At 30.6% G+C, this 25090-nt stretch overlaps 1 protein-coding gene and 1 long non-coding RNA gene across 2 annotated transcripts in view; one reads left to right on the top strand and one right to left on the bottom strand.

Moving 5' to 3' along the window:
- Positions 1–6149: 6149 nt before the first annotated feature.
- Positions 6150–25090, top strand: part of Ets98B (DNA-binding protein Ets98B) — a 34240-nt gene continuing 15299 nt past the window's right edge. Inside the window, exon 1 of the mRNA XM_015330605.2 lies at positions 6150–6630. Within this exon, the coding sequence (XP_015186091.1) occupies positions 6595–6630 (36 nt within the window). The 5' untranslated portion in view covers positions 6150–6594. The remainder of the gene's footprint in view (positions 6631–25090) is intronic.
- On the bottom strand, positions 21751–24000 carry LOC149030553 (uncharacterized). Its single transcript, XR_016178621.1, has 3 exons — positions 23536–24000; positions 22872–22957; positions 21751–22308 (listed from the first exon to the last, which is right to left on the bottom strand). It is a non-coding gene; the product is annotated as an uncharacterized LOC149030553 (long non-coding RNA).

Here is a 25090-nt window from a genome sequence, read left to right as displayed (position 1 = left end):
AAACTCCAAGAAGGTATCAACTTTCTTTCCAATCCAGAAGATGTAAAGGCGAGAAGAGGGATCCACGAGGAAAAAGTAAGAAAACTAAGAAGGAGGTGCCGAAGAAGAAGCAGTAAAAGAAAGAAGAAAGAAGAAAGAAGGGTGCTGTTTGAAGACGAAGAAGAAGCAGAAGAAGAAGAAGAAGTAAAAGGTGGAGGAGGAGGAGGAGGAGGTAGGGTATACGGGGGAGGGAGTAATGCAGGAGCAAAAGGCAGAAAACACCGGTAGGCAGTTTTGTAGCTGTTTTTATCAGCTTCTGGGCATCGGGGGTCCAGGCTCGACCATGCTGGGACGCATCTTGGGGGGTTCGTGTGGGAACGTACGTCTCTTTAGCGTCTCTTCTCTCTCCTCTTCCTTCACCCTTTAACATTCTCCATCTTTCTTCCCTCTTGCCCCTTCAACACTCACTGTCCCTTTTTCTCTTCGTTCGTTCGTTCGTTCGTTCGTTCTTTTTCTGCTTCTACAGCTTTCGCATTTTCTTTCTTCGTCCCTCCCATTCTATCTCTCCCTCTTTCTTTCTTTCTTTCTTTCTTTCTTTCTTTCTTTCTCCATCTATGGTGTACCTTTTTCATTGGTTGTGTGGCTAGCACGGCGACTTGTTCCTTCCTTCGTTTTCTCCCTACTCGTCCTTCTCCCGTTGGGCTCTGGTTGGCTTCGGGTACCATGGGGTCATCGGGGTCACCCTCCACGGTGCACTCGCTACGTAGTGTGCCCTATATTTACGCACGGTAAGAGCACCCTGAAGAGAGGAGGTGGCCCTATCTTCTTTTCTTTCTTCTCAATAAGCAGTGATCTACCTTAAGATCGTCTCACAACGATTGAGAAGGTATTATAAAGGTCTTTTTTCTTTTCTTTTTCTTTTTTTTTTCTTTCTTTCTTTATCGATAATACGCGTTTTCAATATTTTTTATGGTCATTGCTATTAAATTGCATGTAATTCTATGATTCTACGTTTAAATACATACGTAACTGTGTACGTATAACTTATCACGATGTAATATCGTGATCAAACGTTCGAGGTTGTACCATTCACTATAACCCAACGTCTTCTCTTACTTCTTAGATCTTCATTAGTCAAAGAGAAAGAAATGAAATATTGTATGATAGAAAAAGTGTGAGAAAGAAAGAAGATGAAATACAATAGCAATATGATTTATAAATCAAGCATACATGTCTAGAAAAAAATTTCATGCTTTTACAGGGAAGTATTAATTTGTAACGATAAACGCAATGCGACGACGAGTTTATACGTGAAAGAAAGAAAGAAAGAATGAAAGAAGGAAAAGAAAGATAGAGATAGAATGTATTGTAAAAGGTTGCGACAGAACCTCGGCAAAGGTTACGATACGAATTGCGAACGTGGAGTGTCGTAACCTTTTACAAACTGCACTAGCTATACGAATCGTTTAGTATCGTGCATGTGCTGGCCAGATAATAGCTGGTATTATCGTTTCAATTCTAATTACGAGTCGTTTCTCCTCGCTCGAACCATCAAATGATCTTACCCATTCGCGCCTATATCTAATGATTTAACCCTTTTCATTATCTTCGTATCTTTAGCCTTTTGTTTCAATCACATTTAATTATTTTTTTCTTCTTCTTCTTCTTCTTCTTCTTCCTTTCCTATATAGCTAAACAAGTATATAATAATAAAACCTATAGTTTATTTTGTATTGGTTGTTTCTTTAAACGTGAATTTATACACAGTGCTCTTAGTAGCAGAAAATATTGAAAAATATTAAATACATGTGTATTTAATATTAAAAAGAGATTCAATGTCTGTATAATATTAAATACTCGTGTATTCAATAATTTTCAATATTTTGTGCTATTAGAGTGTTTTAAAAAGAAATAAAATAATCGTAAAAATATTTCATTCAATTTTTCAATTATCTATTTGCATTTGATAATAATTAATATTGAAATAAATTAATATACTTTTTCCTTTTATACATACACATGGGGCTATAAGATTATAGATATATATTCTATACACAATGTTGAATGTTGAAATTACAAAGTTAGGATAGGGATATTCGTCGCGCGAATCGAGCGATGACGGCCGTGAAAAATTGAAATCGATGTTATAAATCAAAGGAAGGGGAAATAAATCCTTGGTGAGGGAGGGAAGGCTGCAGCATCATCCCTCCTGCTGCGTAAGATGCAACTTTGTAACAACTCGCCGACGGGGAAAATATCGTCGCGATTAAATTATAATACCTAAACGTACGCGTACCTAAGAGTTTCTTCTTTGCATAATCAATACAGATTATAATAGTTTCTTCGACGATTAATTTTGAAGCTTAATGAACCTGATTCAATAATATAATCAATTTCAATCCTTTTCCTCCACTATTGTTTCTTATTTTTCTAGAATTTACTTTGTATCATTATTTTTTGTTTTCTTTTCAAGACAAAATAGAAAAGTTTCAGGTGTGAAGGGTACTTAAAGATGTTCACCATGGACCTTTCGCGAGATATATACAGCACAGGGTAGTCGCAATACGCGAACGTTACGAAGATGCAACGACGATGAAAAATCTTTGGTATCTCGAGCGAAGATCCCTCGAACAATGGGATATCTACGGGACTAAGAGTAAGAGAGAAAGAGAATTTCCTTCCAGTGGACAATTATTACTCCATTCGACGAGAGATAATGTTTCATCGACGATGAAAAAGACCATCTTTTTGTCTGTTTGTTTTTTCTTTTTTTTTTTCCTTATACTTACTAGGGTCCTACGCAAAAAGGAAACGAGGGAGTACTACGAGGGAGTACGAAGAGGTGCATCGTACCCTTTTTTTTTCCTTTCATCTTACCGATGATTTATCGAATTGCGAACTTCGTCATATATAAAAGTATATATATATATGCATTTTTATTTAAGAATATTACGGGACTCGTTACGATTAATAAAATGATTCATAATCATAATTTAATTACGATCGACGAACCTTCGACAATGTTAGCAAAAAAAAAAAAAGGAAAAAAAAAAGTATTACGTAAAGAGTAAGTTCGCACGTGACGTTAAGGACACGTTTCTTTAACCTCACGACGTAAATTCATCTCTCACTCTTTTTTTTTATTCTTTATCCCTCTCTCTTTTTTTGTCTCTTTCTTCGAGCTTTCTCACAGCGCAAAGACGTTAATGCGAACGGTCCGGATGGCTATGAACGTCAGCATCGGGGAACGAAAAGCACTTTTATTTCTACCGGCGTTTCTCACAAGATTCATTTGGGAAAGAAAAAGATAGACATATAGACAGATCATAAGAAAGAGAGAGAAAGACCCTTCATCCTAATGTTTTCTATCCTCTTTCTTTTCGCAGTTTCCGTTTCATTGACGCAAGAGCCACGTTCGCATATCCGCTCTACATTTTTTTTCTTTCTTTCTTTTTTTTTCATTTTTCTTTTATATTTTTTTAATTACATTGTCCAAAAAATATTCTCATTAGTCCCACGATTGTCTAAAGGATCTTTCAATTATTATTATTATTATTACTATTATTATTATAAGATATGTCGAAATAATTAACTAAGTTTATTATTTAAATAAATGTGTGCACAGCTCTGACGTGACATAATCTTCGTGGAGTTTGTTTTTGTTCTTTTACGCGTGTTAGGTGTGTTATTAGTTAATTTTTTTTTTCTTTTTCATATCCCATTTTTCTTTGAATTTTTTTTGCCCTTCTTTTCCATGCAAGTTAATAAAGGAAAAGGAGCACGATAATCCTCGATGTGCGTCAGTTTATTTTTGTATTAGACCAACGACGACGATTAATTTGTTAGCCGGATGTGGACTTTCGCAACGAGGAAAGACCGATCCAACCATGACCGATCATGAAGCGGGTAAACTACCTAGTGAACTGGTACATAGTCGATAGGCCGTGAACGTTATCGATTGAAAATGGATGATTATTAAATCCACCTATTATTATGTTACTTTAGTCCATTGAAAAGAAATAGATAAATAGATAGATAGGTAGATAGATAGATAGGATGATAGATGGATTGATATATTTAGTTTAATTTACGTTCCTAATTATAATTGTTTAACGTATAATAAACGTGTAACGAGTTTACGTAAGATAGATAGGGGGTGGAGGGGGAAAATATTTCAATTGAAATTGACACTCAAAAGTTGGAGTCAAATTTCTTCATGAAAAGATCGCGGAAGAGATGGAAGAAGAAGAAGAACTGGAAGGATCTAAACTCGATCTACATAGATATCCATGGAACACGTTTGTCTGGATCGTCGTGACAAGCGACGTCGTGTGCAAAACCGATCGATCGATTATACATATTACGTAAGGGGAATTTTAAATGAGTCTTACGTAAGTGTCCTTATACGAAGGAACAGGGAAAATAATAATTGAACAACGGAATAACACAAAAAATATCTAGCCACCATCTGATAAATAAATATCTTGAATAGTTTAGATCAAAATCCCCGATCGATACGGTCCGATCGATCGATCGATCGATCGATCGACGAACCAAATTTAATATCTTTATTGTTTTTTTTTCTTTCTATTTTAATCTTTTCATTATCTCCTTCGATTTTTTTTTTCCTTTAAAAACCACAACACTATATTCCCGTGAGTAATTTATTATCTTTATTGTCTTTCATATGTATTTAAATAGGAAAAAAAAAAATAATGATAAACCATTTAGAAATAAAAAAAAAAAAAAGTGGATGGTATCTATAAGGAGAAGATTTGTTTTTTTTTTTTCAAGGACAATTTTCATGGGATATTTTGAAGGGAAAAGATTGACGTCACTGTTTCGAACGCGTATCCGGCCTGGAATTCATTTCACAATATCTAACGGCGCCACCGTTGTTCACCGCCATAACTCACAAAGGGCTATTGTGTCCATTTCTTCGTCCCTCATCCTCCTTCTCTTGCTTGGTCGTTGCTTTCGTTCGGCCCTCGCGAGAAGCTTGTCGCGGATCTAATCGCGAACTATTCGCCCACGCGAATACCTGCGTGCTCTCTCGCGCGAATCGTTGTTAAAGTGCGTTTCCAAGGAGTAAAACGCGAGTTACACGAGAAAAGATATTTTACTTGTATCGATCAAGGCTGCCTTTTGCTAAGCTCTGTTTTGTCCATTTTCTTTTTCTTTTCATTTCTTCTCGCATAACTTTCTTCTCAATAAAATATTCCCTCGGGTTTTATTTGTTTTCATTTCACTTTTATTTTTTTTATCTAATTTCTTTTTCTAATAATAAGATTGTCACTTATCTCTCTCTCTTTCTCTTTCTCTTTCGTGTATACAATTCAGACGATCTACTTCGTCTTTTTTGCACTCGATCCTATCACGATCTCCACACGATTGTTTTACGACGTACCGTCCTGCTAGGTAAATTGATTTACAGTAGTGTTAATGGTGATTTATAGTTATTCAACTTTTTTTCTACGAAGTAGTATTAGATATAAAAAAGAAATGAAAAAAATGCGGTCGACCTTCGTGAGCGTACTATATCCCTTTAACAAGTTTCTATATCGAATGAACGCATTTTGAATAATTCCCGCGAAAATCGAAAATGGCCACCGCGATAATCTACCTTCAAGACCGCGAAGTTCAAAATTTTCTTGCATAGTTTTTATAATACATAATGGCATAAAATGACAATATTTTTTCACAGGAAATATAAAAGAAAGTAATAAATAAAAATGAAGATTAGTTGCTTTAGCAAGTAATAAATTTGTTTGCAGCATTAAATAAACATAAAATCTAATACATAGATAGAACTTAATAGAAAGAGCATTCATTTTGAAATTGCACAATATATATTTATGATTAATAATTTGTTAATAAAGTAATATATAATAATTTTATAATAGAGTAAAAATAATAATGATAAAAATAAAGGAAAACATAAGTATTAATGTAATATATGTATAAGTTGAAGTGGTTCGAATCTTGTAGCGCCTTTTTTTCGAAAGGTTTGATCTGTTTAAATGCGCATGCGCGAGCATAAGTTCAGTAGGTCGCTTGGTTCGGTTGAGATCGTTAGAGTTCGGTAGATTCCGCGCACGAGAGAAGGAGTCAGTAGGAAGTTTGAACGTCTCGTATGATCCCGCTTCGCAGTTACGAGTCGGTCGGTCGGTCGGTCGGTCGGACGGAAATACGCTGGATTTAGAATGCTCCGATTAATTTTAATTATTAATTAATTAATAGTTTACAACACAGTTCGACATCGAGTGTATTAAATAATAATAATAATAATAATAATAATATTAATAATAATAATAATAATAATAATAATAATAATAATAATAACAATAAACGACATAGAATATAACTTTTTATGTGAAAGAGATAAAAATAATAATAGACGTAGTGAAAACAAACGACAATCGTGTTTTGTTTTTCTTTAAACAAATCGTCGGTGTCTCCTTCGAGGAGAGATCGACCTATTTTTAGTAATTAGATTTTAATAGAAATTATTATATTTTTTTTTTTTTATTACGAGAGTGTATTGTTGTTAGAAAACGAAAGGGAGAACAAGATTTTGAGATTAAACCGTACCGAAGGATCGCCCGACTCGACGAGATGGTATACGGAAGAGGCTTCGATATGGTTGAAACAGTCAGTATTATTTATTAATGTATTTCTTAATTTTATTATTCATTATATTATAAGCTTATATATCTTTAACAAAAATTCAATTCATTCCTACGACATTGTATATGTTTAATCTTTGACATTTGCGATTGTAATTCGTAAGGTTTGCAAATAGTTTTGAATTCGATCACGAATGGGAGGGAAATTGGCGCTGGCGGCAAATTCAAATAGGTTATCGCATCTTATTCGACATGATACTATTTTTAATGTAAATTTTATCGTTAATTAAAATATAATAGTTTAATTGTTCAAATTGTAATCAATTATATGTCTTTTAACGAGTTAATTAACGAGTTTCAACAGTTAGATGTTTTGAAATTCATTTACAGTTGAACACATTGAAACTAATCTCACTTATGAGCCACTTTAGAAAGAATCTACGCGTAACGTTAAGGTGTTTTCGAGTGAAACGCTTTTCTAAGACCGTCGATCCGATGATAATGAGCAAAAGCGTCAGCGTATAAAGAAGTTAACGGGACGAATTGCGTTGTTTGTCGGTGCGAAGAATTTCAAATTGGCGGAGAATGCTTAGGAACTCGGACGCGATCGGACGATTAAATTAAATTCAACTTTAAAATTGACTTGTTGATACCGTTACGATAACGATTAGAAATCTACTAATAGAATCGTTCTTTTTTGTTTTTTTGTTTTGTATGGAAATTTTTTCGTTACAATTAATCATATTTATTCAGCTTATTATTTTTTGGGGGGGTTTTTTTTTTCTTTTTCATAACAAACATTATAGATATTTGGCAGTAAGTGATATGTGCATATAATGCGATTTGATTATTAAGAAAGTGACCTCTTTCATATATATATATATATATATATATACATTTTTTTTTTATTTGAAAATATAATACATATACGTATGATAAAAATTCTGTATTAATTAAAAATGCATATCAATTTCGTAATATAAAAATAAAGTCACGAGAAGATAGATATAAAACAAATTGCAAAATATAGAACAATCTAATCGTATTAATGTTGCTTGCAATTTATCGTGAAAGATATTATATACTTATTTAAAATAATATCATTAATATAATACAATTAATTAATAATAAATGTAAATATACATTAATTTATAAATTTCTAGTGATACGAATGAAATAATATTCATAGTAAAAGATCTAGATCGAGAGATCAAGATCAAGGGATTAAGATTATTATTCTAACGGTGGCTCTCACAAATTAATCAAACTTCTTTCTTCGTCTATTTTTCGTGGTTGTTTGATCCCTCTTATAAAGGAAGAGAACCTGTTTTGTTGAAATTAAAGTGCGACAAACGATGACGAGTGGCCACTCGGAGTTTATACAGTTATTTTTACTAATGTAAGACGATAAAGACGACATTAATACGCTGATTCTTGTTTCAACTCTCTCTCTTTCTTTCTATGCTCGAATGAACAGAATATAATTGTCATTAAGAAAATGAATAATTAGTCAACGAGAATGACTAGATAATTTAGTGAAAGATCATGGAAGAATTTGATCAAATTTCTCACATTTTTGACGTGTTTTAGAATTCAAATATGTTCTTGGTAGCTCACATTATTCAAAAAAAAAAAAAAAAAAAAAAAAAAAAAACAGTAGCACATTGAAAAGAATAATTTAAGAATGTTCAGTTTATTGATAAATATATTAAAGGAAATAGAAGAAATGCAGATATCGAAATAGATACGTCCCTGTCGTAGTAAAAAGATACAAGAACCGGCAAGTTGTATTCACCGTACGGAAGGCTAACTTTCGAATCTACTACAACTAAGTCTTTTCGATGTGTGTTTATAAGACGACGAGTATAAGAGAGTGCCGAGAAATTCACTCGTCTGCTACGTGATGGAAAATTTTTGCGGTAAATACGTAAACTCGTTGTGCTCCTTGTGATCGATCTAAACATCGATTTATCGAAATTTATCCATCTATATCATTACTCTCATTGTATTTCATTAATTATTTTGATCAATTTCAACAAAAATTCCAAATTGCTCGATTTTTTATCAAAAATTTTTTTTTTCCAACAATTTTTGAGTGGCCAACAAGAGCGACAGAGAAAGAGAAATATTTTTTATCGTTGATCGTAAAGTCACAGGATTCTCTGATCTTCTTGAATTATTTACGACAGAAAATCCGCTTTATGAGTTTTACCTTCTGTAACCATCGCTAGTATTTTCATGGACCGTTTGAATAAAAAAAAAAAAAAAAAATGAGCGAGGGAGAGAACAGATTTGTTCACAGTTGGACAAAGCTTTTTAATATCGGATAAAGGATCGTAAATGTACGAATTCCTTTTCCTATTTGAATTCCAATGATTTTGAAAATGTTTCACATATCTCTCTTTACATTAGTATATATATGTATACTTATATCTATAAATGTTTAATATATTGAAAGTATCATTTAATTATAATAACCGTGTATTTATTTCGATCGTTAGTAATCGATATCTTTTTTTACGACTTTAATTAACACACTCGTTTTCTCTGTCTCTCTTATTATATTATACTCATTATTTTCTATCGAGACTATAATTTCAATTTACGTATCATTTATCTTAACAAATCAGATTATAAGAATTTGATTGAACTTGACAAAAGTGTATCTAACTTTTTCGTACACTTTAATTGTACGTAAACAATCGTGTTTGTTGGAAATTAATAGGGTGGTGATGATGATGGTGGTGGTCAGTCAGGGTAAGGTAAACAAAGTGTAAAATCTACAATATAGGACGAAGAGAGATAGAGAGATTGGTCTTTGTGGCAGGGCATTGTATGTACAGTTGACGTCCTTGCAGAACCAATTCGAAATCCTGTCCCGATCTCACATTAGCGAGGGCGTGGTTGGTTGTTCGTTCCTGGTCCGAGGATAGCAGCTCTCTTAGTAATTGCAACCAGACTTGTTTTAACTCGTTTTATAACTTTTAACTTATATATTTCTTTTGAAAAGAAGAAAATATTCTTTCTCTCCTTCCTATCTTTCTCTTTCTCTCAGTTTGTACAAAAACGTCTGTCGTCTCCCAGTTTCTCTCTATTTGGACATATGCCTATCTCTTTTCTTTCTTTCTATTTATCTGTCAACATCTTTATCTCTCCTTTTTCCATTGGCAAGAAGTTGCGGGTTCTCGGCGAACGATTTATACGATCTATACGATCTATATATCTTGAGTAGAAACGGTATTGCTATACCGTTGATGCCGAAATCGGGGACATTAATCATACGTTTTGCTAACACGTGGCCACCCACAGCTATTATTCTGACGTAAGATTCTAAGAAAAAGAGGAAAATATATTGAATTCTAATATCAACGGATATTAATATTTCAATTAGAATTTATAGATCGTTAATGTGATCAATCAATAAATGTATTATTTTCGATTTAAATTGAAAAAGAGAAAGTAGATAATAAATATTATTGTAATAAATATCAAATCAAAAGAAACAGAGAGTGAGAGTCAGAATGATAGAATTAGAGATAGGAAGAGGGAGATAGAAAAGGATCGCAAGTGTAAGTAAATCGAGCGAGGCCGTGGCTTCTACAAGGCGAGACCGATTTTCGAAAGGCGAACTTACAAAGGTCGATCGCCTCGCGATATTTCTCAGATCGTAACGAGAAAGTAAGGTCGTTACAAACACCGCCATTGCCTTTTTCGTCTTCTTCATTTCATCTTTTATTTCATATTTCAAAAAAACATTCCTAATATTAATTATTTCATTAAAGAAATATTTTTTAAGTTATACTTTTAAATTTTTTATGTTTAGATACTATATATATATAGAGTATATAAGTATATATAATATAAAATTTAATATATAGTATATATTATTATTTTTAGTATACGTTTATAGAGCTTTTGATAGCTCAATTGGTTAAAGCGGAAGATAATCGGTTCGATTTACCCGGGAAAGCGAAAGATCCGTGGTTCGAGTCCCCGCGGTCTCAGCGATCTAATTTTTTTCACAAATCCCACATATATATAATTAATATTATATATTATTAATATTATATATAATATAATAATTATAATATATTAATATTATTATATAATATAATTTAATATATAGTATATATTAAATTTATATATTTAAAAAAGTATATATATATAAAATATTAAATAATATTATATAAAATTTATAAATACTATAAAATTTAATATATACTATACATTAAATATTATATATTAATATTATATATTAATATTATAATATAATATTATACTATATATACTATATACTATTATTATATTATTATATAATAATTATAATAATATATACTGTATACTATATTAAAGGATAAATTTGTCAAAAAGATGAAGTTTCGAGTGTATTTATTATAAAGAAGATAAAGGGGGTATAGTAATGCTTGAATAATGTCGTTTCATTAAAACACCTATGTACAATATACACGTATATCGTACATATACAAACAACTTGTAAAAAAAGGTTGATCGAGAGTCTCGCGTGTATCTTGCAGCATCTTGTGAAACATTCTTTTAAAGAGGAACCCGTGCGTAACATTACGCAGGATTACGCAGCTATTTTTATGATTATTCTCCAATCCTGAGATCGTCTTTATCGTCATCGTTATCGTCATCATCGTAACTCTCCTTTCAAAATTATATTTATTCTCTCTCTGTCAATGCGTACATCTACATTTTGATCATTTTTTAAATCTCTGCAGACAAGACTACGAATTCTTTTTTTTTTTATCAATTTGTATTGAAACATTTGATTGAACTCTATCGTGTAACATCGTGTCGAGTGTTTAGAGGATCGGGAGGAGGTAAAGGAGGTGGTTAGAGGAGGTGGAGGAAGGATATCGTGCGAGCACGCTCGAGGTACCGTTTCCACGCTCCCTACCTTTGAGAATTCAACATTATCATTTTAACATTATTTTTTGTAATGTTTACAATTTTATGATTTATCTTCTGAATTAAAACATATATATGTTTCATGACAATAGAAGAAACATACCTATGTGTTATTTTACATAGAAAAATGAGTATAAAAGTATAACGATAATAACATCTAAAAACTTTCTATTTATTTCTATCGCACGTGTTTTATTTTTTGTTGTTTTTATTTTTTTAATCAAATCGAATCAATACACTCGAACAAAGTCATAAATTTATCTCGACCTAATAACATATCTAATCGATTAACATGATACGTATCTCGATATCTCGAAGAGTGTTCTTTTTTTAAAACATTATTAATAAATAACATGCAAAATTGAATTTCACGAACTCGTTGAACATACATGCTCGACGAAATCAAAGCAACTTTTAGATTTAACGTTCTGTGACGTTTTGCAATTGGATTAACTGTAATGTTCAAATAAAAATATAAATAAAAATGTATATATGTTAGCGTTAAATCATATGCTTATTTTATTAATCAAATTTCATATTTAACATATATACAAATGCATGCACGTGAATGTTGTTGGTTTTACACGCATATTTGAAGGAATGAAGAAAAGAAAAAAGGAGAGAGATAGAAAAACAGTACATATGCACCGGTGCGTTCCAATTAATGTTTAGATCTTTTAATAACATCGTTTCTAACTCGAGTTAATTATTTAATTCGATCTTTTAATTTATATTGCGCGACTACGCTAATTAAGAATCTTATAAGTGATTCTATTGGGTTGGCAAGAAAGTCATTTTGGTTTTCGGTTTCTGAAATATTATTTTCTTGCCAAAATATTAAAATTAAAATACTTATATTATTTTATTATATAAAATATAATATTATAATAATAAAATATAATAATAAAATATAATAATAAAATAATATATATATATATATTTATTTACTACCGAAATTACTTTTTTGCCAACCCCCAATATATAATTCAATCGAACGTGACGACACGTGCTGCATACAAATAAAATAGGATTAATTTTGTAAATGAAATAAGAAGAATATATTTTGAAATAATATTTATAATATATAAAAAGTAATATAAGATAATATTAAACGTTAAAGTTGATATTTACTATAAAAGCATACTTTCTTTTTTTATCAAATTGAAAATACTCTTTGATCTTTTCATCTCACATTTTTTTTCCCTCCCTCTCATTCTCTCTTTGAAAATCATTGAAAAAATTCGATAGCATATAGCAAAGAGGGTATCTCGACGGGAGTAAAGGAATATTGTCGTTAACCTTGAAAATAATGTGACGTTAACGGAGGCAAAATAAGCGTGTAATATAAATGGAGATAAATGCAGAAAAGAAAAAAAAAGTAAGAAAGAATAAGAGAGGGAGAGAGAGAGAGAGAGAGAGGGTGTCCTACACTTGTATGCAACATGTGCAACATTACGAGAAAGAGTCTTTTTAAAGAAAGTAATTACCATGAATAATCAGGGATAACGAAACGAGGAGAATATTCGAGTTAATATGGTTAAATTGGTTTAAGTAAATTACTCTTACCGGTACTCTCTTTCTTTCATTTCGAATTTCACTCAGGTATCTCATTTTCGAGTTTGTTCAATAAAGTATATAATAAATATCACGTGTCAATGAATAAGAATGTTTGTACTAAATTTGCAAATCCAATTATTAGTTTTCACTAACAAAGATAATAATACATTCAAATTCATTTTTTTGTACAATAATTTTCGGAAAAATTGTATAGAATAAAATGCTTTCCTTTTTCATTTCTATTTAATTTTCTATTAATAGATTGTACAGAAGAAATTTATGTATGTGTGTATGTACTAGTAACACTAAGAAGCCGTTGTCTCAAATCCGCTGGTCTCCCTTTTTCCGTTCGCATTCTTCCTCCTCCCAAAGCCAGATGCAACATTACCGCTAAAGGTTACAATGGAAACAGACACAACGTCCATTACGATATTCACTGTCATTACTATCGTCTAACTCTCTGTTTTTTATTATTCCCTTTTCATAATGGAAAACGTTTGTAAAGTATCATAGAAAGAGTACCGATATTATTTCATTCCTTTGCTAAAGGTTACTTTGTACAAATTACATAACCAATTCTAACATGTTTCGCATTATCTTTCAAAATCATATTTGCTATTTTCTTTTTCTTTTTTTTCTTTCTTTTTATTCTTCTTATTCTCATCTCGATCAAGAGGTCAAGTATAATAAAAATATGATAAATATGTTCGGTCGGTGAAAGAAGGAAAATATTGCGTGTATTGTATGAATGCATGCATGCATACGTGCGTACTTACGTACGTGCGTACGTGCGTGCGTGCGTGCGTGCGTATATACACGTCGTGAGACTTACCTTAGTAAGCGTAGGCAGTCGTGCAGCAACCGAGTTTCTTCGGTACGTGGCTTTACCGTTAGTTCATTGCTGTTCCTGGCCGCGGTTGCCTACATACGGAGTAGCCTTTACGCACGTTTTAATGGACAACTTTTCGATCGAACCCTTCTTATTTCTTTTCTTTTCTTCTTTTTTTTTTTTTTACATTTATTTTTTTACTCACGTAATTCGAGAATCTTATGGAATTTGCTCCTGGGTCTGGTTTAAGATAATTTATTGATAATCAAATATGAATAATATTGGGTTGGTAACTAAATGATTGCGGATTTTAACCCTTGTCAGACCTATGTCTACTGTTAGCCACCACACAAGAAACCGTGGCACACAAATAATATTATTATTAATAAATATATATTATATAAATATTTTAAATTATTAATATAATATAATAATAATAATAATAAAAATATAATAATAAAATATATTAAATTATATTATTAACACATTCGCGACCGCTGACGTGGTTCACATCATTTTTAATTTTAAAAACTTAACAAAAATAAATTTATATGTTATATATTATATTATTTTATATTATTAATATAAATATATTATAAATTTATATTATTTTATAATTACTATTATTTTTATTATTATTTTTTTATTATTATTTTATTATTACTTTATTAGTATTTTATATATATAAAATTTATATTTACATATTTATACAAATCTTATATATTAAATTTATATTTAATTACTTAAATGTAATAATTAAATATTATATATTATTATATTATTTTAATATATACAATATTAAATATAATATTGAAATATATAATATTCTTTGATTTTCTATCAAAGAAACTGAATTAAGTTTAAAACAAAATTCGCAATGACTCATTTATCAACTCAATATTATATTTTGTTCTTTTATCCTTTTAAAATAATCCAATTAAATATTATTTTTCTATCCAAGAATTTCTTCTTTCTTTTTCAAAAGGGTGAAGTTAAAAAGAAAATAAGAAAAAGAGAGAGAGAGAGAGAGAGAGAGAGAGAGAGAGAGAGAGTAGAGCTTAGCATAGAAAGAAATCGAGTTTCATTTGAATAGAATAGGTCGATAGTGATTTACGATACTGGATCGGTCGCTCGTGACCGTTTTCCGCGACTTCTTACCCCCGTCCACCCCCCATTCCTTCTTTTATGCAGCTCGACAACGGCTCGATGCACATCTCCCTCTCTCTCCAAACGATTTACACTTTTAATCGTATCGAAAGAAAGCTTCTGAGAAACTTTTAATACAAAAATCTAAACAAAAGATCTCACCTTATCTCAATTATCTCAAATAAATACGCATGCACATTGATCATAAAATCAATTATTATTTCATTGTGTATAAAGAGGTATCAGTAATTTATTTATTTCTGTATAATAATAATTCGAGAAACTTCGTTCAATAAAATAAATCCTTAATCACATTTAATAATCACTCATTCAGTGATGAAAGATTTTTCAAACTGGTTAATCCAATTTATTCGAAAGCGTTTGCAGTAAGAACATTAACTCTCTCTTTCTTTCTTTTTTTCTTATATTTTCATTCCTTTATCCTATACATATATATATATATTTTCTTAGCATCCAAGTGGGTGGGTGGATGGATGGATTGCGTATAACATGTACTATATATCGAGTATACAACAACAAGTATGGCTATCAGAAGCGAGAAGAAGGGTGGTACACCATAGTTCTCGTGTCTTGTCTGCTCTGGATACACAAACGGGTTCCGAGAAGTTACGAAGAGTGAGAGAGAAAGAGAAACTCTCTTGTGTGTATGTATAAAAGAGAGAAAGAGAGAAAGGGCTGGCTGGACCATTACCAGCAGCGTCGCAAGCACTGATATCTCAATACGAATCCCCATAGGAGGTGCCACCGAGGTTGCTTTTAATTCATTAAATCCTTTAGTACGATAATGAAGCTTCTTATTCAGTTTACTATATCGATTGCTATATATACATATCATCTTATATACAAGTATACTTATACATAAATATATTATTTTTCTTTATATAAAGACTTCTCTCTCTCTCTCTTTCTTTTGATTCAGAATAATGTGGTTGTATGTGTGTAAAAATGAGTAAAACGATGACGTCAGAAGAAGGACGAAATCATTCGGATTGCTGCTAACGTAAGCACAGTGTTCGAAGAGGTAATGAAATTTTGTTGTTATGTAGAGATCTTGATTGGCTAATCAAACGTTTTCTGTGAGTCATTGGGAAAGAAAGAGAGAGAGAGAGAGAAAGAGAGAGAGAAAAAAAAGAGAAAGAAACGAGTATTGCGAGATCGATGAATCGATCTTGAGTTGGTATAGAAAGTGATTGGAATTTATTATTTATTGCTTTTGTATAACGTGAAATATTTTATAGACAATTTTCATTATAATTAAATGAACGTTAAGTTAATTGTTTGATAAACAAAAAACAAAATGAACTTTTTTGAAATCATTTGGAGGATAAAAATTCAAATGAAAATTAATCCCTTAAAGTTGGACGTTTCAAGTTAACTCGAGCGACGTTGTATTACGTTGAGCCACAATTATTTCTTATGGGGTTAAATAATAATTCTCGATTGTTGATGTGGTATTAAATAAAAGCTATATATATATATAAAAAAAGAAAAGATCGATTGGAAGGTACATACGAGTATATATATATATATATATATTACATATCAAGGTTTTACCCTTCGCAAAGAAAGAAGGGAAGTACTTGCAAACATATATCCTATCTGCTCTGGATACAGAAGAGTTGGGTTCTGAGAAGGAGAGGCCATTACCGGTGCCCAGGCACATACTGATATCTCAATACAAACCCTTAGTTTGAATCCATTATAATACCTTGGGCACATCGAATAGAAGGGGAGTAAGAGCAGAATCTTCGTGGCATCGTGTCTTTGCATCGTGTCGTTGCATCGTGTCGTCGACTTCATTCTACACAGTTACACCATCTCGCCTTTTACTTTCTTATGCATATATGAATATATATATATATACTATATGTATTTGTGTGTGTGTGTGTATATATACTCGTTGATCTTCGCAACATCCCTTGTCACGACTTCCGCGCAATTGTTTTTTTTCTCTCTTCATTCTTACTGTCACTTGCTTTTCTTCGAAAACATTTGATCATGTAAATTGATCTCTACTAGTTTCAAAATTATTATTATTATTAAAAAATAAATTCGACCCTCTAGAGATGCAACCCATTAGGGGTTCCAAGAGAAAAAAAGACTATAATTATTAACTATTCGTTCTCATTTCTTTATCCAATCATTTCAATTGGATGATCGTACGCACAAATAATACGAAGAGATTCGATCGATAATGATAGAGCACATATAACATAGATCCTCTAATAACATATAATTCTTGTTAAAATATCGATCCTTAATATCATAAACGATCGATCCATCGAAGAAGATCGATTAACTTTAAATGTAAGATATCGAAAGTTCGTTCGTCCCTTTTTGCTTAAAGATTTCACTTTTATCGATTGTTTCTTATCCTATCGAGAAAGAAAGAGAGAAACGTGTGGCATGTGGAGCGCACCTACGTGTTCAATCGTTTCAAAAAATTCTCATATATATATATATAGAAATGTAAATACATATGTGTAGTAGTATTATAGGCTTGCAGCCGCACCTAAAGTCACGTTGGTCGATCGTAATAATTTGCTGGCGAAACACCACGAATAATACCACCTATGAGAATTCAATATATATATATATATCTGTCTCCGTCTTTCCGTTTCTCAATTTTATCGTCGTCCTTTTCGAAGCATCGTTTTGCTCGATATATTACGAGATGTAAAGATGGCGAACGCGTTATGTCTTCGGTATGATACTTCTTTTCAATCGGGGGTGGGGAGGGGGGAAAAGTAAATGGCTTTTCTACTTGCAAACAGATCGGACGACGACCAATGCGGAGGCGAGACGAATAGTCTAATAATTTTTTTTGTCATTTTATTTCTTTTCCTTTTTTTTTTGCTCTTATACCTTTTTCTTTTTTTTTTTGTTAAAGTACTTTCTTGTCTAGGAAATGCCTCTTGATTTTCTTTACAAAAAGAAAGTGAGTAGTTGTCGTATTGTACAATCTACCTACGCTCATAGATACTAATTCTTGCGTGAGATTTTATACTTACACATTTATACATTTTTTTGTTGTTATCAATTCTTTTTTTTTCTACGACCATTTTATACGAGTAAATATTAACCCTTTGCACTCGAGACCTTTTTCGTTTGCGCTAACCAGAAATTCGACGACGATTTCGAAAAAATTAGGGAAACATTTTACATGTACTTTAAAGTCATTTATGAACAAACAAACGTATACAAATAATACAATTTTGCCAATTTTTTTTATTTTTATATTAAAAACAACAAAATTCGAGAAATATTAAACTATATATTATACAATTATATTATATTAATTAATTTTTGTATGATATTTCGTAAAACAATAGCCAAGATGCATCCTAGGTGTTTATCAGGACACGTATCACAATAATATGTTACTTCCCACCTACTTCCAAACGTATTACGATCAGAGCAAACCTTACAATCCCTTTTCCACCCTTCAAGTATTATCTTTAAGTATATCTTAAAAGAAATATCTTATCATATATCGTAAATAAGTAGATAGAGTTACAAAAGACTTCAAATCAGCCACCAGGCGCCCTATCGGCGCCGCTCGAGTTACCATTTGAATATACCGGGTGTTAATTCGGTGCCATTCGAGTGCAAATGGTTAAAATTCGTTCATTTTCTTGTTACTTTTCTTTTGTTTTTTCTTTTTATCACTTTTCCTTTCTTTTTCAAATTATTTTTACAAATTTGTATAGAATAGATGATCGTAGATTTTATGGGAATATGTGGGAAGAGAGAAATGACGATGTTTCTATTATTTTCTAGTATCCGATCGATATATTTTCCTATTTGTATTTACGAATCTATCTTATGTATGGAGAATAACGCGAACAAGTTTCATTTAAGAGCAGACGAGTTGACAATCATAAACGGATCGAGAGACCAAGTGGGCGAACTTTAGAATGACGTTACAGTGATTTGCTTGTACTACTTGAAAAATATTCCAATACGATCTATTCGAGATCCATTTTATTATTTTCAATGATCAATTAACTCAAAGAAATTGCGTATTCTCTTCTTTTTCCTGTTGTGTTGTAATATATTGTAAATATTAGAATCTTCGTAAGAATATATGATAAATTGATTTTGTATTTCACCAAGTTCAAACCAAGTACGTAATGTATTGATGATACGTACCAAAATACGTACAAATACGTAAATATTGAGATGAGTGCGTAGATGTCTGTGTGTGTGTGTGTGAGTATCACGTGACCGTGAAATTGCTTAAGCTATAAGATGATCTCGTGTTTCTCTTCTTTCTTCTATAAGACTCCGATGTGAGTGTACGTATTTTGTCAACATTATATAAAATATATTAGTAATTAATTTCAAGTTTCACTAATGATTTTATTTGTTCACCTCTTTGAAGATTTTCTTCTCTATCGTTAAACATCATAATCATCTTTATTTCTTCTTTCAATTCTTTCCACGTAAGAAGAAATATCAGATAAATTTCTAACACATCGTTTTTGATATAAATTTCGTATCGTTCAATTTTTACCTGTTTCTCAATCCGATCTTCTTCTTTCTTTTTGTTGTTGTTGTTGCTCTCTCGACCTGGCCAATCTTCGTTCAATCTTCCAGCATTTTCTCTCTCTCTCTCTCTCTTTCTCTCTATCTCCCTGTTTCTGTCTTTATCTACGTATGTATGCGATGTATGGAACCACGGTGTTCCGCTGAATTAAACATAAGTCAACGGAGTATAAAATATGCCGCGAACGTTACCGGCAGATATAAAACGCGGCACGACGCGTTTTCTCAGCTTCTTCTTCTTCTTCTTCTTTTTCTTTTTCTTATTTTTATTTTTATTTTTCTTATCCGTATCGTGCCACGTGCACGCGCCTCGTAGTATATCTTTCAGTCGTTTAACTCGAAACCCTTTTTACCTTTGGTCTCTTCGTTTCGTACAACCATGAGAGAAACCTTTATCCATTCGAATATTTCAATATCATTTTACGTATAGTAACCAAAATGGAGGACTACAATAGTATTAATCCTTTGAGTGTCGAATACTTTAAACTAAAATGTTTTGTAGAAATTTATTAACGAAATTGTAATCATTAATTATTGGCTATAATAATAATTTAATAATAATAATTTAAATATATAATATATAATATATTATTTTATATATTTATATTCATAATTATATACATATATTATATTTATATTATATAATAATATAATATAAATTTAATAATAATTTAATTATATAATTGTATTATTATATTATTAAATTATTATTAAATTTATTTAATAATTAAAGTTTTTATTTCTCTGAATATAATTTAATTTAATTAATATAAACATTACATTATTTTACATAAATATGAACAAACACGTATATGCATCGAATTATAAGGTTTGTAACTTTTACCAAACGCATATACGCGTCTATACTACAAACTCAAAGAGTTAAACGAAATAATTGTAATTTTCGTTTTATCAAATTTTCGTTTACGCATTTTTCAATTAACCACCATTCTAAAGTAGTTTTCATTTGAAAAAAACTAGGATAGAAAATTATTGGAACGGTAAAGTGTTAACATACATGCAAATAGATGAATATATTTTCCCTTTTGCGTTTTAATCGTATACATAAGAAGAAGAAACATTGAAAGACTTGACTTGTGCGCCTACTTTTCTCAATTCTTTTTGTTTCCTTTAACACCGGTTATAAAACGCAAGATGATTATTATACGCGATGAGGCAACCTTCTTCTTCTTCTTCTTCTTCTTCTTTTCCTCTCTATCTATCTATCTATATCTCTTTCTCTCTCTCTTTCTTTCGCATAATGTACACACATACGCATAAATGTATATATGTATTTATATATATGAAGTTTATTAGTTTACCTCTTCTTGACGTGATTTACACATGTTATAACGGTTTAATCGGCATGCTTCGTGCTCGCTTCGTGCAACCACTAATACAAATATGAATATATGTACTGAAATAAGAATATATGAAAGGAATGTTGGACTCGATCACTCGAGCGATCCCTCTCTTATCGTCTAAATCATTTCCTATGTGTGGTTAATTTTTTTTTTTAATTACATTAAGATGAAACAGACCGTTTTAGTTGTGTTGTTAGATTCATCAATAGTATTAGAATTGTAAAAAATACAAAATATTGTATAAAATTCATTTTATTAGGGATACCGATAAGTATTGAAAATTTCTTGTTACATTTGTGCATTCACATTAAGTTTGTGTCAATAAAAAATCAAAAGGATTTTTTTACAAAGGGATATGAAGGGAATTTTGTTTATGTAAGGTAAGAAGGGTTTTAGAAAATGATGAACAAATTTATTTTTGGTTAGCATTTAAAATTTTTTTAATACTTTGGGTTCATTTGACGGATATATATATTATATTATAATATTATATTTATTATTTTATTATATTATATATTATTATATAATATAATATTATAATATAAAATATATAAAATATATAAAATATATAAATATTTCTATTTTGTTTTATTTTGTTGCAAATATATATATATATCACCAATATAAATATATTGCAAATAAAATGTATTACTTTTACATATTAATCTATATAGCAACAAATTAAAAATCATAAAAATCTATTGCATAAAAATCTTCAAATAATTCAGTACTTCTAGGGGTTAATAAATAAATATTTTTCGTTATTAAAGAAAAATTTGGATTATTCTTCGGTCCACCTAATATTTTTCATCTGTAATCCTATTAAACGTTATCATTTTTAAATATACAGATATAATATAGATTGAAAGAGATGTAATAAAATAATATTTCTTTTCACGTGGTAGGATTTTATTAATCAGCTCGGTCTCACTACAAACTCGGTCAACGTTCTCTTGCTTTCTTCGCGTTGCAACAGCTTTCTAAAACTCTTGCCGGAGTTTGCACAATTATCTATCTCTCTTTCTCTATCTTTTTCTTCAACACACGCAAATGGTCTCGTCCGACAAGTTCGTCCTTCGGCAATGAGATTGGCAGGCATCTTCTTCGAGTCATCTCGATATCTTCATCACCACCATCATCATTATCATCATCATCATCATCATCATCATCTTCTTCTTCTTCTTGGAGAGTCATCGTTGGCTTGCCCAATTTTCACGCTCTAAGCTTAGCAACCATTCATCACGATGCGACTAGTGGAAATTGGTGCGAAACGGCTCGTGGCACAAATGATGAACGACAGTGCTTTCTAAATTGTTACAACATTCATTTACTATTTGAACAGAATTTTTTTCTTCATTGCAATTATAATATATCAAAGAAGAAAAGTCATCGATAAGGGTAGAACTTTAAACATTGAGCAAATGAAATAGAAATAATCAAATATTACTAATAATCTTCAAATTACACTTTTATACGATTAACCCTTTGGGTACATTTGACAAGTGAGACTCGTCATCTGAATTTAAGAAGCTTATAGAAAATATATAAATATTAATGTATGTATATTTTATAATATATAAAATATTATATTATATAATAATAATATAATATTATAATATATAAAATTTAAATATATTCTAAATAAATATTTATATTCCAAATATAATAAATATAATATTCCAAATAAAATATATATACTTTTACATATTAATCCATATAGCAACAAATTAAATTCGTTGTATACGCATGCATAAAAATCTGAAAATAATTTAGTACTTAAAGGGTTTAATAAAATTGTAATATATATTCAAATGGAATCAAATGAAAATAGAAAAGAAAATAAAGTATTCATAGAAAAAGTATGTTCACCACAATAATGTAAGAGCTCTATAATAGCCACCGCTTTCCGTATGTCGTATGGCCTTCTTATCTTCATATCTTTTTCTTTTTATTTCCTATAAAGAGATACAAAACCATCGTCTAATAACATAGTATATAGCCAATGATTTTCACCATTGTGAAATTCCCATTAATAATCATAAATCGTAATTAACCATATGTTAAACATTATTCGATAGATAGGATTACTACTTCGTTATTGTCGCTTTCTTCCAATAGAAAAAAAGGAAAACAAATAAAATAAAAATAAAAATAAAAAAAAAATTAATAAACGAGATATCTAATTACCTGAACATGGGAAAAAAAATATTGGAATTTAATGAAGTAGAAAATAATCAAGTAAAAAACTTCTATTATGTAATATTAGGTATGCAATAATAATAGATTGCAAATAACAATTATATATCCTTCTCATTTCTATTACGTCTCATCGTTTCTATATTTATGTTAATACACGCATGCTGCATGCTTGTGGTTTTTTTGGTTTACTTGTATAAGGTATAAAAAAATAAGAAAGAAATAGAAATAGAAATAGAAAATCAAGAGCGAGATCGAAAGATTAAGTAGAAAGAAGGTGGTAAGCGTATAACATATATATATATATATATATATATATATACTCGTACATACATACATATACATAAGTATATCTGTTTCTGTTAATCTCGCACACATCTTTGGGTCACTCTTCGTCTCGGTTGGAGAATGGACACTGGCACTTTCAAGGTCAGCCACTCTGGGTTTTCCAAATCACGATCTCACATGACGGACAACTTCCTATCTCCATCCTTCTCGTTCTTTTTCGTTCTTGTATTTTAAGAAAGAGAGAAAGAAAGGATTATACATATGTGTGTATAGGGTGAGTCAGAAGTAATGACTTGCTTGCTTAGATTATGCAAGATAATCGTTAAAACAACCACAAATTATTACATAGAGACATAGACGACTAAATCTGGAAGGAATTAATGTTCATCGTGTATTACACGAATATGTATTTTCTTTTTTTTATGTCTTTTATATTATTGTTTCAATTATTAATTCGATATTTTTGAAGTACCCTCATACTCGTACATACATTGTACATTTATTAACATGCCGGTGTATATGCGTAAATACGAAAGATTAATTCAATTGATTTGAATAATAATAGCTTGTAGACAAATAATTATCATTTTAATAACAAATTAATGTTCAGTATTGCACTTTTCCACGAATAAAATTGAAATGAAGTCCTTCTCTATGTTCTGAGAATAGAAAGAAGGAAGACAAAGTTGTATTTTTAAAGGTCAACATGATTGAAATTAGCAAAATAACATAATATGTATATTAGTATTAGCCTTCAGTGGGCAATTGACAAAAAAGTTGAGCAAGGTCTAAGCTTCCTCGCGTAAAGGGAAGGAAGACTTTTATTTTTGATTGAATTTTGTTTGAAATCAGTCGGACCTTGATATTATTCCTTTTTTTTTTTTTTGATATTTTTGCAAGAGGAAAAAAAATCTTTTAATGGAAAAACACCGTTGTCTGGAGAACGAAGAATAAGATGTAGAAAAAAATCAAATACATACGAAAGTTTCGCGAAGTCCTATCGTTACTTTTCAATCATTAATAGATTCTTTAACGATGTTTGTGTGTCTGGGTTTTTCCCGATATGAATCTTTTTTTTTTTTTTCTAGCGGTAAATTTATCCTCAACTTAAGCGTTCTCCGACTAACACACACCTTCCTATAATATTATTAATTATTCATAAACAATTTTTATTCTCTCTTTATCGCGTAATATCATTTCATTAATATTAACATTTTAGGTACTACAAGCCATTATAGTGGCTTTCGCGGATGCCATATTGCAGTACGAGACGTCGCTATAATGGCTTTTGCGAATAACCTCTTTTAAAATATATTATACCTAATTTTATTATTGATAGGTTCGCAGTCGGCATATTTTTTCCATTTCTTATACTAAGTACCGGAAAAAATAATGAAATTTTGAAAAAAACAATAATTTTTTTACATATATTTTGTATGTAAATAAATTTAATCATCAAAAACTAAATTCCGATGTATTCCCGTAGAAAATAACGTTGTTCATCGTCACACATTGTAGTTGTATCCGTTTACACGTGATTCTCGTTGAACCCTGTCGAACGGAGAAACTAGCCGTGCTTAAGAGGTTAAAAATGTTTGTTTTTA

The sequence above is a fragment of the Polistes dominula genome, unplaced genomic scaffold (assembly GCF_049000335.1).
Source record: "Polistes dominula isolate Pdom_NZ unplaced genomic scaffold, Pdom_raw_medaka contig_11, whole genome shotgun sequence".
Lineage (NCBI taxonomy): Eukaryota > Metazoa > Arthropoda > Insecta > Hymenoptera > Vespidae > Polistes > Polistes dominula.
The sequence above is the reverse complement of the archived record's forward strand: the minus strand, read 5'-3'. Positions and strand labels throughout refer to the sequence as shown.